Source organism: Mytilus galloprovincialis, chromosome 6 (genome assembly GCF_965363235.1).
Source record: "Mytilus galloprovincialis chromosome 6, xbMytGall1.hap1.1, whole genome shotgun sequence".
Classification (NCBI taxonomy): Eukaryota; Metazoa; Mollusca; class Bivalvia; order Mytilida; family Mytilidae; genus Mytilus; species Mytilus galloprovincialis.
This window is the reverse complement of record NC_134843.1, coordinates 75,843,790-75,860,357: the sequence shown is the minus strand read 5'-3', so window position 1 is coordinate 75,860,357 and position 16,568 is coordinate 75,843,790. Positions and strand designations below refer to the sequence as shown.

At 31.4% G+C, this 16,568-nt stretch overlaps 1 protein-coding gene across 1 annotated transcript; it reads right to left on the bottom strand.

Annotated features, from left to right (window-relative positions):
* Positions 1-2,183: 2,183 nt before the first annotated feature.
* Positions 2,184-11,962, bottom strand: LOC143078323 (tetraspanin-18-like). The gene is made up of 8 exons (XM_076253213.1): positions 11,802-11,962; positions 9,649-9,777; positions 7,662-7,895; positions 7,117-7,191; positions 5,843-5,944; positions 4,933-5,124; positions 4,414-4,497; positions 2,184-2,623 (listed from the first exon to the last, which is right to left on the bottom strand). Exons 2-8 carry the CDS (start codon positions 9,706-9,708, stop codon positions 2,504-2,506), a joined length of 867 nt encoding a protein of 288 aa, XP_076109328.1. The 5' UTR covers positions 9,709-9,777; positions 11,802-11,962; the 3' UTR covers positions 2,184-2,503.
* Between the last annotated feature and the right edge of the window lie 4,606 nt (positions 11,963-16,568).

The following is a 16,568-nucleotide window of genomic DNA, read 5'->3' as shown; positions in this document are numbered from 1 at the left end:
CTGCTATAATGTAACAGTTACTAAAATATGCCGTATTTACATGGATACAACCAAAACGAAACTTCAATATATCCGTTACGACTGTTTATATCCCCAAAAAATTGCGTAATTTTGTTCATGTTTGCTTTTTTTTTTAATGTACTCAACATTGATATTACACTTAAAATCATACTTAATGTTTGACTATGTAAACACTGCTAAAGTTCTGTTGTGAAAGTTTGTGCCCACATAGTATTTTAAGTTTCCCCAAAAAATATATGTTAAATGAATATTTTGATATATTTTCGATGTTATGTAAAAATCATTTATATAAACAAACATATGGGGTCTATAAATGTGTATTACTTTTCATAAAAATCATCAGAACATATTTATTATCATTTAGGAGGAAATAATACAAAAATGTTGAAAAATAATTTTTTTATATTTACAGTTTGGTTTACTACGAATATAGCGAAAATTTCAAAATAAGCAATGTAAAAATTAAAGTGAGTGTGAACATACATACGAACATAACAAAAAAAGTATGACAATATATCACCAACGACATGTCCAACTACGGCAATTTGAATTTTGTACAAGACAAAATTAGCGACGGTCCTTATTTGTGTGTTATAACTTATAAACTTTAACAAGTTACGTATAATGTGTTTCCATACGTTTACACACTCACATTGAAAGGTTTTGTTGGGGAGTCCCGTCAATATGGATAAAGATGACAATTTTTTATTTCTTTAATAAGTGCTATTTACGTCCGTTGACACACTATGAATGCAACCTGCTAAACTAATTGCAACCACAAATCTATTTGACTTAACTGACCTGAAATTTTCATATTAAATCCGAAGTCAAAACCTACATCCAAATTGAAATAAAAACCCTAGCAGGATAGATGAAAAGTAGTACAATTAGTTCACACAGGATTTCTTTTAAATTTACCACTTTGATATGCCTATAGTCTAATTTAGTTTCGTACCCTTCAGAAAAATACATTTTGAAAAGCAAACTCGAAATGTAAACTAAAATAAAGTTAAATAGTATATTGGTTTAAATCGAGTTTTTTTTCTAATTAAGTGTGACTTATTAATCATAAACTCATCATAGATACCAGTATTGTATTTGTGTCAGTGACGCTTAAAAAAAAACAGTTAAAAAGGCTACATAGAGTACCAAGTTGAAGAGCATTCAGGACCAAACATTCCTGAATGTTTTGTCAAATACATCTAATGAGGTCATCTATTCCTGAGGTAGAAAAGCCTAAGTATTTGAAAAAATCAAAGTTTTTTTAAGTTTATTTAATTCATTAATAAACTTACCTTATCTTAAATTTCCTTCCACGTTCTACACCTCTCACTTCGAAGTAATAATAATTAAACGCCTAGTATTTAAATGTTTAAAGAGTAATAACATGTAAAGACCATGAAACCATAATGATGATAGTTATTATGATATAAATAAATAAATAAATAGATAAAAAAATATATGTCACCTAGTTATTTTGAAATTGTGTACTTCAGTTTCTATGATACAGTGTTGATGATATTCTATTTATGGAATGACTTTATTGATACTATAGAAAATAAACCGGATTCCAACTGCTTGGTTGATTAAAAGCAACGCGAATAAAAAACACCTGTATCCATCCATATACCAATACAAAGCGTATGTCAAACAGTTCAGTGAATAGTCACGGTCAACCAAGTTTGTTGATCCAGATTCGAATAGAAAATTTTATGACTAGAAATTAGCCAGTTGAAATGAATTCCATTGATGGAATTATGAATTGAATAGTTATTTTTACATATCATGTAAAGGAGAGTAAATTTATTGTGTATCTCGTTAGACGTCTTACGTCAGAGTAAATATTTAAGTTTCGACATTGCATTTGAAAAATCTTCTGAGGTTTAGTATAAAATAAATGTAAATACAATTTCAATATGTTTACCATGGAAAACAGCTTGTTTAGTTAAGAAAAGTACATTCATAGATTTTTGATGGACTAAAATGTGGTTATTTTTCTGATGCAAACATTTTATGCATATTCGCACTAATCAAACAATTATACTGTTATTGTGAACGGATCTGTATAGTAGATGGAACTCAAAGAGGGGGTGTGAAACTAACGAATGGAAAAACTAAACATCTAGTTATTTCACACGGACAGAAAATGACAAAAACACTAATTTTTTATAGAATATAGTTATATATTTAATTTCATGATGAACATCTTCTCTTGATTTTCATTACATGAGACGACCATGCAGACTTTCATTCTTTTTTCTCACTTCAACTCAAGACCTTCTTTTCAAAGTAGAATAACAGCTTTACGTTCGACCTGGTAATGGACTAATACGTCCGAAGCGAAGCTGTACATTGCGGATGATGCGTGTTTAACGAACTGTTCTTTCCTGGTATAGAACACAATCAACTGACGTCAAAGATAAATATTCCATTTTTTTTCACAAGCTCAGAATATTAAGGTATAAGATAAAAGAAGGAACATTCATACATCAGGACTGGTTTTATTTATGGTGTGTAATACTATGCCTTCTCTGTTTCTATTTGATGTGACGTCATTCGTTATTTGAATCACCATGACAACCGCGCAAATTACAGCAACGATCTAAAATGAGATATCAAATAAATAATGCATTTTAAAATGTAACCCACTTATCATTTAAATACTAACTTATGAAAATAATAAGTATATTGTCACATACTAAAAGTCAAGTGACAAATATGGCATGCACACTCAAGACGAGTCAATAGTAGAAATTACTTTCAAAATTAAAAGCATTAACTAAATTGCAGGGACTTCATGTTCGGCTCTCTCTTGACACCACTTGCGAGTATGGTCTTGAGGAAACGATGATAGTCCGTTGGAAGGGGACGATAAATGGCTGACCCGTGTTAAGAGAGAGCCATATCTCTTGAACGTTAAAGACACCCTTGTAGATTTCGAAAAAGAGCAGGCTAATGCCGCTTTAAGGCAGCACTCGCACCCGCAAAGTGGAAAGGGATTAATATAAGTTGAAAAACTTGTTTCCCAATCCACTATAAATAAATATGTTTAAACTAAAAGCATATACTAAAATAGTTGAGTATCTAATATAGTCTTTTCTTTTTGTAGGTGTTTGTTTCGTAAGGTTGGCGTGTTGGTGTCTGGTAAAATATAATCAAAGATAATAAGTCATATTTTTAACCACTTTTTCTTGTTTGATAGACTGTACTTCATTAACTTATATTCGTTTACATAACGAATACAAATAGTTCATTTCCAAAACATTTTAGTGCATATTCTAGAAAATACGCTCAGTTTATATTTTCTCAAAATACTTGACTTGGTTTTTTTTTTTTATTTCAATCAAAGTTTCTGTAATATTAAATACGTGTCCATTTTAGAAACTGCCTGAAAGACAAGTACATTATATACTGAACGACCTAAAAACACAACACTCATTTTGTTGATTTTTTTTACCAAATGTTCGATTCTCTTACAACTACTTTTCATGCTTACCATACTTCTTTCTCTTTACAAAAAATCAAAACCTGACTTACCAGTGGTTATTGAACATACGGAATTTTTGAAGTCGCACGAATTTCTTAAAGCGAAATTTGGGACCCATGAAAGATTGTTTCAGTTTTTTTTACTTTGTGAAACAGTTCTTTCAATCCTTTGCCACACTTCAATCAGTTAAAAAATGTTGCATCTCCACATTGCCAAGACTGAGAAATAAAATAAACTGAATCAGCCCTTAAGAATACTGCGAACAGGAAAACATAAACATGCTGCACCCATACTGTATGACTTCAAAAACTCGTCTTACTGTCCTTCCGACAACGATACAAGTGGACAAGATTTGTTGTTAACGTCATTTTCCAGACAAGTTTACGGCCGCAACGTCAACTACTAATCAAATTGCCGAATGCCATTGCGTACAGATGCATACCATAAATGTTTCCCATGAACTGAATTGCCAAAGAATCGACTGAAGGAAAACCTTTAAAGCCCTCAAGTTCCAACCGCATATTTGCCAAAACCAATTAATGGGTTGAACAAATGCATAATCAGAAGGTGTAAAACAGAACCCAAAACATGTTAGACAGAATTTGTAGACCATCCTGACAATCATTTTTGGCGTTTGTAACAGGCAGTCATCGCTTTTGACGGTAACACATTCATTCAAAACTAACAAAAACATAATATAGTGTTGCGTTTCTTAAGTCGGTCAGTATATGTACATGTTTTTGTTAAGAGGTGTGGGTTTTTTTTTCTCGCTGTATTAAAGACTCATTGCTGAACCTCGGCCGTTTTCTGCCCTTTTGTCTGGTTGATGTCTGTTTGACACATTCCCAATTTCCATACTCAATTTTACAGTATTTATGAACTTAAGTTCCAAATTTCTATCTTACCTCTACTAGTAATATTATTGTACATATAGATATGAAAGTTGAACTGTATGTTGTTAATATCTTTTCTATAGCCGTATAACATCCCTATAAAATATTAAATATATTTGCAAGATCTTTTGGCAAATTAAATTACATAATATATCTAAAAAAAATAGTGATGTTAGTTTTCATTTAAATAACTAAATACGAACCACCAAATCTTTATATGTGTAGAACTAAACGTAATTCATAACTACACATATTTAAATGTAAGTTTAGAGGTATTTGGTTCTATTAGAAAATAGTAATTCTTAAATAAATACTACTTGATTTTTTTAAGAACAATCAACACATATTTATATTCAGTAACACATCAGGTGGAGGAACGACACATACATTTGATATTTGTGGGAAAACATTTAAATTTGTTATTCATGAGGAAGAACTTTCCGTTGTGACTTTTCCTCAAAGTTCGGTATTTTTGTGGTTTTACTTTATACTCATTGTCTCTGTTATATTATATTTTAAATATATACTTACTGTTTCAATGTAAGAATTTGAACTTGTTGGTGTGATGGTACAATTTGTACCATACAGTGATGACGCAGTATCAATGGTTGCTTCTTTACAACACCAGCCTGGTATGACGTCATTACCACGGGTAGTTGATGCCCAAGTTGATGTTGAAAAATCGTCAACAGAAGATTGCGTATTTACTCCACAGCAATCAAACTGGAAATATACAAAAAATATGATATAGCTATACCTGTTTTGCTTTTTTTTTTTAAATAATGATAATTATTACTGTCCGCTATCGCACTTATGGAAAAAGCGAAGAACATAAAAATATGTAAAATCTGGTAAAACTAAACACTATGTTTATCAAAGAAATAACTGGAAAACCACTGTCATATTGGTACAAACTTTTCGAAGACCAGCTTTGCAAATTTAAAGAAGGGTAGACTATTCAAAATGACGACTTAGATTCCTTTAGGATGTTTTAGTATATGGACATGGATAGAAGACTGCAAATTACAATTAAACAATGAAATAGTGATGCAAACGTTAAAAACGTAAATAATGTAATTCAAATAGATAGGAAATACGAAAAAATATTTGAAAACAAAACTGATAAAGAAAATTTTTATCAGCTAACCGAGTCCCTGTGTTGTAGATGCCCTCCATGTAAGTACTGTCAAGCTAACAACTTGTAGATTAGGATAATGAACCGTATTTCTCCTTAGATGTGACTGCTTTGCAATTAATAAAGTGATAGTAAACAGATTCTAAATATCCATTAACAACACAATTAGACGACGGAACTTGAATGCTGTTCTTGTTATTTTTCTTGACAAAACTGTTTTTTTCTTCTTCTGTAGATGACAATAAAAGTAATCTTAATTGATAAATAAAGTAATGCTTACCATCAGATTAATAAAGTTACGCTTACCAGAAGAAAAACAAAGTTCCATGCAATCGTTAGAATATCGTCTGTATTTCCTTCATAATCGTTTAGCAGTTTCAACAATGTACTCTTTATTGTTTCATTCAACTGTGAAATAAATAAGATTTCACATCAAACTAGTCATACATGTGTACAACCGATTGTATTTAACTTATCAAAACCATAATGATAGTTCACTTCGCAGAAAGAAATTGACATGATACACAGCTACTTTTGCATAGGTACTATTTCTGTACTAAAAATATGTAGTACTGGAAATTTATTTTTATTATTTAGTACTATTTCTTTACTTTAAAATTATTGTAATATTTAGGTACTTGTATTTTACAGTACTTGATCTGTACTAAATATTTTGGTACAGAAATAATACAATACTCCATGTTTGAAAATCATAATTTTAAGAGATTTGAAATAGAAAAACTTTCAAAATGCTGAAAATGTGATGGTAGTAACCAAAAATCTGTAGTACCTAAATTTGAAGTACAAATTAAGTACTGTAAAAAAACAGGTACCTAAATATTACAATAATTTTAAAGTAACAAAATAGTACAGAATATTGAAAGTAAATTTCCAGTACTACAGATTTTTAGTACAGAAATAGTACCTATGCAAAAGTAGCTGTGCATCATGTCAATTTTGTCAGGGTTGTTGCTCACAAGGAAGCTATTAAATCAAGAGTTCCAAATGGTGAAGTTGAAATCCTCTCTTCGTAAATTTTACGGACGCCATCACGAGTTGGTTGAGTGACCGTTATGGAATAACCGTTTTCCAAATGATATCGGATATGTTCCTTACGTCGTAACTACAATCCCCTTCCCTTCATGAATATGACCTACCGAATTAGACTATTTACCGGATTTGTTATCTCATAAACAACACGACGGGTGCCACATGTGGAGCACGGTCTGTTTACCCTTCCGGAGCACTCTTACTCTTCCTGAGCATTTGAGATCACCCCTAGTTTTTGGTGGGGTTCGTGTTGTTTATTCTTTAGTTTTCTATGTTGTGTCATATGTACTATTGTTTGTCTGTTTGTCCTTTTCATTTATTGCCATGGCGTTGTCAGTTTATTTTCGATTTATGAGTTTGGCTGTCCCTCTGGTATCTTTCGTCCCCCTTTTAAGAGCTATATTACCCCCCCCCCCCCCAAAAAAAAAAAAAAAAAAAAAAAAAATAGCCAAATCTATCGTAGGTCAACTTTGTCTTAGGGGTTATAAACCTTGTAATGGCACTGTGACTATCAATGTGTCTGTACCTACCTCTTTCTTTAAATCAGTCCATGCTTTCAGCACAAATATCTCAGCTGCACCAATAAGGATCACTCCTACTCCATACTAAAAAAAAAAAATTAAAATACTTATATCAAAGATTATTCTTATATTTAGAATAGATGATTACAACGTCATGAATAAACGCAGGAACGTAAATTTGCAACAAAAAGACTCATTTCCTATCTAGTCACTGTATTAGCTATTATTCATTGTGAAATGGTAAATAAATCCCGATTTGAAAGTTTTGCGAAAAAAGGGAGCCATTGTAAGGCCTTATCGAACCTACTCCTTTTTATTTAGGGGCCAGCTACAGCCCGCCTCTGATTGCGGGATTTTTGTTGCTGTATGGAAGTCTCATTGGCAGCTTCAGCTGTTATCTGCTATATGATCGGGATGTTGTCTGTTTTACATATTCCCTATTTCCGTTCTCAATTTTATTTGACAAGTCAAACATTGTTCTCATGGTTAGAACAAGTAAATACATTTGAAAAACACACATACAATTATATGTTAATATGATTTAAGTCACTTACAATTATTAATAATACTCGGTTTTTACAACAGGCTCCGAATCCTCCAATCGCAGATAAGGTAAAGGCTATTATCCCAATGATTATCACAAGTATAGCTATTGCCTCCAGCAAATCTCCCATTGTAAAACCAGGACCAATTCCTATCTCATTCAGTAGTGGTAAAACTTTATCATTTACAGTCTCACTTTTCTCTCGTAACATACCACCAGCAATAATTAAACCGAGTCCTAGTAGCTAAAAAGGAGGGCATGTTCCAAACGTATTAAAATATAAAATCTCCGAAAGTTCAAGTAACAATGCATTTGAAACTCAGTGTTATGGTTCTCAATATTGCTTAGTTACAGAATGTTTCTTTTTGAGATTATTTTCCTACGATTATTTAGCTTTATGAAGAGAGAAAATGCATCATTTATTTCATACCTTTCAGACGTACCGACTACTCGAGTTTCTGGATCGATCTGTCATTTATAACTGCCAATGTGTCTTGGAAAAGCAACGGAAACGCAGTTCCTTTGGTATAATTTGGTTGTTCAAAGTGTTTGACGGGAATTTGTCTCTTAATAGTTCGACAATGGCATCCCTTTTTTTTTTAAAGACATTCCAAAGTCTATTTTTATTATTTTCATAGATGAAGTTAAAAAGTACAGGTTCCACTAACATTCTAACTGAATCCTGTATATAAATAACTTAATTCATAGTTGGCTTCCAAATATAAACGATTTGATTTGATCGTACATAAATTTAAACAAGATCAATTATATAAACACTAAATGGGTTTCACAATTGTCATCAGATTGAATTTACAGCTCTAAGAAAGAAATGTAAGCGCTTCGGTGATTTCATAGTTTAAATACTAGTACTAGTATACATTTTTTGCATAATATATGTTTATAGCTTATGAAAATTTATAGATTGGTAAAATATCAATCCACGGCATGTAAAATAGGGTTTAAATTAGTTTTATCTGTATTTTCGGCCTTTAGGCTATACTTTCTTCGGTTTAACGTTTCAAGCTTTGTATGTGTAGTGTACCAGATTTTAATATGGTGTCTTGATAACACCCTGTATGAAAAGTTATAATATTTTCAGGTGCTACCTGTTTTTATGAATTTTGCAGTCAAAATACTTGTTTTGTTAATCACAGTTCTGACGTGTTTTCCGCACCTTAAATAGTAATATATGTTTTACATAACATTATCTTTACATTTGTAGCCTATTTCTATTGTTTTGCATACTAGATTAAACCAAGTTTTTTTTCCATTCCCGTTCGTAAGAAAAATGCACTTGATATTCTAGACCATGAATTGTCTCTCTTATTTTGTAAGGTTGACATACGATTGTTGATTGTTTAATTGTTGGTGTCATACGTGTGTAACGCAAATTTCAGCACGTGTGGCTATATCGTGGCGGTCATTTTTTATTGGTTTTGGATTGTCTAGAAAGAACTACTATATCAAACAATTGAAAACAACATGTGTAATAATTGTATGCGTCCGAAGCGCTTTTCTGGATTTACCTTCATCAGGAACGCTCAAAGCCAAACTTTTGAAATCCGAGGATGTATACAACGTAAGTACCGAAACCGTTAAAGAGCTATATGACAAAAATACCTAAATAAGATAGCCAAATTCATCTAAAGCCAACTTTGCCTGAGGGAGTTGAAACCTTAGTTTCTTAATAATTTCAAAATTTATAAACGGACAATTTTAGAAAAGTTTGTTAATCATGTCAGTACTTCACTAAACTGATGATACCATCGGGGAATGACAGTCCACAAGCAGAGGTATCGACCCAGTTATGTAAAAAATTCACCTTCGACAGGAGAACTGTCAATCCCAGTCAATAAAGATCGAAGTTGAACAAACCTGCTACGAGCAGAATTTGGAAGTAAAATATCAGTATTGTTAAACTACTGATTGCTCTAGATGAATAACTCAGATTGCTCGGCCATATAGAATATAGAAATGAATCGTTAATTACAACTTACAACAAATGTAATATTGAGAACGATCAGAAACACCATTCCAGCTGTACCAAAGATATTCATGATGAGGATCTAAGTAATTCCTATTATATAAAGGCTTCGAATTTTTCTTCTACGTCCATTCACTGTTATCTGAAATTGAAATGCAAGTACTATCAACTCACTGTGTATTGTATATATTTTTATAAAGGAATTATTTTTGCTGTTTTTTTCGTCATGGCGGAAAGCCCCATATGATTCTGATGGCATAAGCTATGCACTGCGATCTTCATAATTTATCATTTGAAGGTAACAATTCTTTTTATGGCCCGTAACAAGGGAAGTAACTGCATTTATAACATTCAAATAATGAGAATAAACTCCTTAAAAACACACAGCAGAAATTAATAAGCAAGAGCGATTAGCTTAAATTAAGTTTTAATTTATCAAATTTATATATTTCTGTCAGAAATATATCATATTCTTTAGTAAATTATAATGTAACCGGAACACAGAATGTCAAAAAAGAGAGAATTACAGCCGATTGCATAGAGTGTGAAGCTATAGGTATTATGTTTGTTTAGCTTGTTTGCTAGCTCAACCATGAAGACATTATGAGGTAAGGTATACTACCTCCTTTCGAATTAGCCTAGTCATACAGACAAAAAGATTTGTTATCTGCCGGACTAGTCTACTCTTAAAAGAGGGTACTTCACCTAACCTAATAATGACTTCACGGTGCAGCTAGCAAGCAAGCTAACCAATCATTTTACCTTTAGCGACACAATCAATGCAATCGGCTGTAAAAAGATTGTTTTTAAGTATTTTATGCAGTGACACTGCACATGGACATGGTGATTTAAACCCTAGCGATAGAAAATTTCGATATTTATTGTATGTTTAAACATTAACACCTTTTTAAGGATTTTAATAAGACAATTTGTATATACCAAATTTTGTTATCTATTTACATTTTTAGTAGATATGGTACAAAAATGCGAAAAGACGAAAATAAAAGTCAAAACCTACAATAAATACCCCTTGTTTGAAAGATTTCAATAGATTAAACGACATAGTATTTGATTTATATACAATGATACACCAATCACGGATAGTATCAACAGTTAGAGGTGATACAAATATCTTCAATAATAAAAAAAAAAAACAATCAAAGATACTAAATGTGCGTATTGTACAAAAATATCCAGGGCCAACCTTTGTTTCACAGTTGATCTTATAAATAGTTAAACAAACAAACATATATCATGTATATGGCAATACATATAGTTTTAATCTATTTTACAAGTCATGGAAATAAAATTATATAAACTTGTTCCCATTTAAACTTGTTTTAAATTCAATTTAGTTACTTTTAAAAGGAAAGTTTTTGTTCAAACTAAATGATAAGAACGACCCAAATAAAGTGAAAAGTTGGCTACATGTCAATGAGACTGAGTAACTGTATTCAGGGGCGGATCCCGCCATTTCAAATAGGGAGGGGGGGGGGTTCCCAAACTAGGATAAAAAGGGGGGATTCAAGCAATATGTCCCAAATCAAATGCATTGATCATTGATCGTTCATAAAAAGTTGGTTTGAAACCCCCGGAACCCCCTCCCCATCCCCGGACCCACTTGCCACTGGTATTCGACAAGATAAGACAATACTTCAGGGTTAATGACCCTGCTTATTAAAGAAATTATCACAGAAGCTTACACATCGACTTATTAATGTCTGTATAGATTTTCCACCAATGGGCACAAGTGTGAAATTTACAACACATGTATTTAAGATTGGTGCTTAATAATATCTTGTCTTCTCAGGTGAAAAATCAACTTTGGTGTACTATAATTAGAAGCATACAAATTATATGCATTTTCAAGTTCATATATGAAATCTGCAGTATGTATATTTGACAGTATATACCGTTAGTATTTACGTTGTTATATGGCCGTCACATATAAATCAAACCAGTTTAATAAAGTGTGTTTAGATTTTATTGAAAATCAAGCCATAATATAAATGCAATATTCTACATATTTTCATGGTACAGAATTTTTAAGACAGATACAGAAAATGTCGATTAAGCATTTTATATTTTTTTATATAATATATCAACAAAAAAATATCCAATATATCCCCAATGTTTATTATTTGCATAGAAACTAGTATTACTTACCTGTAATGTAAATAATCATAACAAAACCTAGTATTTTCTCTCATCTCCAAATATAGTGCATTTGTATCAGATAAAAGTTGTTTATAAAGTAGTTTGATTAATGTCCCAGGTATATATAGAACTTTAATGGATATTTACCCATTACTTTTTTTTTAATAAAGGTGGTAGAAATACACACTTTATAGGTGTGTTTACTATTTAAATATTTATTAAGGTCACTGGTCAGTGACCTATATAAGTTATAAATATAAACGGTTCAGTAATTTATCATTATAATTTAACTAAAACAAACAAAAAGTAGCAGAAATGCTACATTTACAGCTATGCATTTCAAGGGCCATAAAAAAGATAACCTTTCACAAAATATGAAATCAGATTTGAAGAGTATAGGAAACATTTCAGACTCGAAGCCTGCTTTGTTTCAAGTGATGTTCAGCTGCTTTAGTTTACTCATTGTAGACGTGTAGTTACTTAGGTGACCAAATATATACTTATTTTATATCTTTAATGGTATTGAACCATCTTTTCACATTATTTTTATTTTTAATTTCCATCATCAACATATGATCAAGTTGATGGTCGTTCTGATGGTGGCTACAATGTAAGGTGTTATATTTCCTGTTTTTGTGGAAAATTGAAAATATAACATATATGAAATAGGTATATTTTAAAGCTTAAAGTAGATAAAATCGGTAATATCACATATGTTTTACCAAACATGGTAAATATAGCAACTGTGGTACGTGATATGTGCGCACGTAAAATTATTTCAACCTCAATACAGTGTGTGCCTGTGCCACTTCATGTTATTCTAAAGAGGGACGAACGATACCAGAGGACAGTCGAGTTCACAAATCGAAAATAATTTGACAACGCTATGGCTCAAAAGAAAAAGACAAACGGATAAACAATAGTACACAAACACACAGCATAGAAAAATAAAGACTAAGCAAAACGAACCACACCAAAAACTGGAGTTGATTTCAAGTGCTCCGGAAGTGCAAGAAGATACTGCTCCACAAGTGGTACACGTCGTGTTGCTCATATGAGTACAACTTAGGTAATAAGACTAATTCGGTATGCCACATTCGTGAAAATAAAAAGGGAACCAGATTGTAGTTACGACATACGGAACATATCCGCTATCATTTGTGAAACGGATAGTCCGTAACGGTCAACCAACTCGTGACGGAATCCGTAAAATTCATAAAGAGATGATTATAATTTATGTGTTGTTCGTTGTTATTTGTGATTGTTTATGCGTCTGTGGTCCGTTTAACACTTATCAATTCAAAGTTTTAAAAAGTTTTGAAATTTTAGATTTTTGGAATTTTGATCAAAGTTTTAAAATATCAAAATTTCAAATTGTGTAAAAGTTTTGAAATTTTCAAATTTTAACCAAATTATTAAAATATTAAAATTCTAAATATCGTTTATAAATTTAATAGTTTAGAAATTTAATTAAAATTCTAAAATATTAAACCTTACGTGCAATTTTAATTATTTCACTTTTTGAAAGTTTGATTTTTTAAATTTTTGATTAAAATATCAAAATAGAAAAGGGGCGAAAAGAGGGGTACCTGTAAACACTGATGTAAACAAGGCTCCGATAATAATCATTTTTAGTTATAAATAAATAACACGAAATATATCAAATCATTTTTAATTACAAAATAAATAATGAAAAGAAGAAGTCGTTTTTTTTTTCTTAAAACATATTAGACATCACATGGGATAACAGTAGCCTGAAATTTTAAGGTTGTGCATCTATCAAAAAAAAAAAATAAAGAATGAAAAACACACAGTAACACAAACAGTAAAACGCACTTGAAAAGGAAATACAAGTCATATGTCAGAATAGGAAACAAAAGAAACTAATCAAAATGACAATGATAATGAATTAACAAAGGACTATATATAAAGCTAGCAGTTAGTAGATTGTTTTTTAATAAAACAGTTGGTTATGTACTGATGATACTTCAGTCTGGGGAAACAAGATTTATTTCAGTACTAGTTGTACTAGCTTTGAATAAACTTCCAGTAATTGCAAATACTCTTAGTTCGATGTGTTGAGTCTTTTGTCTTAATGTTAGTTGACCGGTTTCTTTTGTGTGTCTCGTACCGATCGTCTAATTGCAATGATTCGCGCATGTTGTTCTTATATTGTACAGTTACACCACTTTCCCAGGTTAGGGGATTGTTGTTATCCCGCTGACATGTTTAACCCCGCCACATTCTGTATGTATGTGCCTGTCCCAAGTCAGGAGCTTGCAAGTCAGTGGTTGTCGGTTGTTACTGGGTTACTTATTTGTTTTTCGTTCTCTTTATTTCGTACTTTAATTAGGCTGTTAGTATTTCTCCTTTGAATGCTTTTACATTTGTGATTTCTGGTTCTTTTAAAGCCGACTATTTGGTATGAAACTTGCTTATTGTTGAGGGCTGAATGGTGACCTATGGCTGTTATTTTTGTGTCATTTTGTCTCTTTGAAGAGTTGTCTCATTGGCAATCATACCACATCTTCGTTTTTATATCAACCCCTACCATATTCTTTATGAACCTGTTTAGTGGTTGTCGTTGGTTCATGTCTCAACTCATATTTGATTTTTTGTAAATTGTTTTGTTTTGTATAGTTAGGCCGTAAGTTTTTTTCGTTTGAATTGTTTCATACTTTTCATGTCCGTTTAAAACGGCTTTACAGATCTGGTTTTGTCATTGTTGAAGGCCTTAAAGTTGCCTATAGTTGCTTACATCCACTTCATATTTGACTCCGCCCAGTCAAGTGAAATAACTTGAGTAATACCAATATCAATGAATTATCAATGGTGGTTCACCATACCTAATCACAATTAAGTTCAACATGGTACCTGTCAAATGTTTCAGTGTTCTTACCAATTCGAGAATGGAGCCATTTTTTTTTAATTTCACAATGAGTTGTGTAACAACAGATATTACAAAAATCACTGACCTAGAAATGACGACTTAATCACAAATTTTAACAATTCTTACAATTTCATAAGCTCTTGTTCTCGTAGGCTATTTCAATTTATTTCACAGTTATGAGTTCTAGTAATGTTTACATTTTTTTTTTATCGAATTGTTATCTCATAAACATTAATCGTCATCTCAGTATTTTCCAATTTACAACAAATAACAATTTACAATTAAAACAAGAAGACAACTGCCAGTCTGAGAAAAATAGCAATAACAGCAACAAATAAATGACCAAACAAATACATGTAGAGTTCCTAATTAAAAAGTAATTATCTAATAGCATATAAAACTATGTGAAGTTAAAAAAAAAACACCAAACACAAAAAAGTTATACTAGAAAATCCTCTAAAAAAATCAAGGTGACCATAGAATCTGCATAAATATTTTCGCGACTATTACACTGCATCAACATTTCTGCCATTTTAAACCTAAACCGAAACCACAAACCATCCTTGGACATGGTTTGAATAGTTTCTGGAACCAGTTTGGGTTTGAGAATAACAAACGGCAAACCAGTTTAGGTTCGAAACTAGTTTCAAACTGGTTCTCATTAACAAATGAAAAGTTAACAAACTAAAACTGGTTTTGCACTAACAAATACGCCTTTTATAAGAGATTTAAATCAACTTATTTGATTCCGGTTTAAATAGGTTTAACTATTTTTTTTATAGATGCACAACCTTAAAATTTCAGGATACTGTTATCCCATGTGATGTCTAATATGTTTTAAGAAAAAAAATGACTTCTTCTTTTCATTATTTATTTTGTAATTAAAAATGATTTGATATATTTCGTGCTATTTATTTATAACTAAGAATGATTGTTATCGGAGCCATGTTTACATCAGTGTTTACAGGTACCCCTCTTTTCGCCCCTTTTCTATTTTGATATTTTAATCAAAATTTAAAAAAATCAAACTTTCAAAAAGTGAAAAAATCAAAATTGCACGTAAGGTTTAATATTTTAGAATTTTGATCAAATTCCTAAACTATCAAATTTATAAACGATATTTAGAATTTTAATATTTTAATAATTTGGTTAAAATTTGAAAATTTCAAAACTTTTACACAATTTGAAATTTTGATATTTTAAAACTTTGATCAAAAGTCCAAAAATCTAAAATTTTAAAAGTTTTTAAAACTTTGAATTAATAAGTGTTACATGGACCGTCTGTTTATATGTCTTGACTATTGATGAGTACTGTTGAACTATACGGTACTTTGTTTTTCAATTCCTGATTTCTTTTTATTGGGCCAGTGGTCTAATTAGTCGACTAGTTAGTCAACACTGTGAGTTCAAATAGCACACGGGACAGGTGCGCTCCAATCTTAATTAACTAGGATTGTCAGTTTTTCTATTGACGGTTGGTATTTTTCTCCTGATATAACGGCTTCCTCAACTTACACAAACAAAACGTCACAAAATAGCACAAACGTGTTGAAAGTGGCGTTAAACACCAACCAACCAATCAATCCATCAATCAATCAATCAATGCTCTCAGTGGTTTACTCCAGACTAAATTTCACAGGATAGGTTAAGAAATGTGCAATTAAATACTTTTTTATTATATTTAGCTGGGGTCACACATTCCCAATTTTTACTGACGTCATTGACAGGTCCATTCCCGATTAAAATTTGTTAAAAGTCTGATCAAGATCCTGTGAATCGTGGATGGAAATTCAAACTTTAATTAAAATAAATTTAATCACGACAACAATCAGATATTGTTCAGGAAGCGTCGGTATTCAACCGTTTCCCAAGCGAATTTGTGCCGA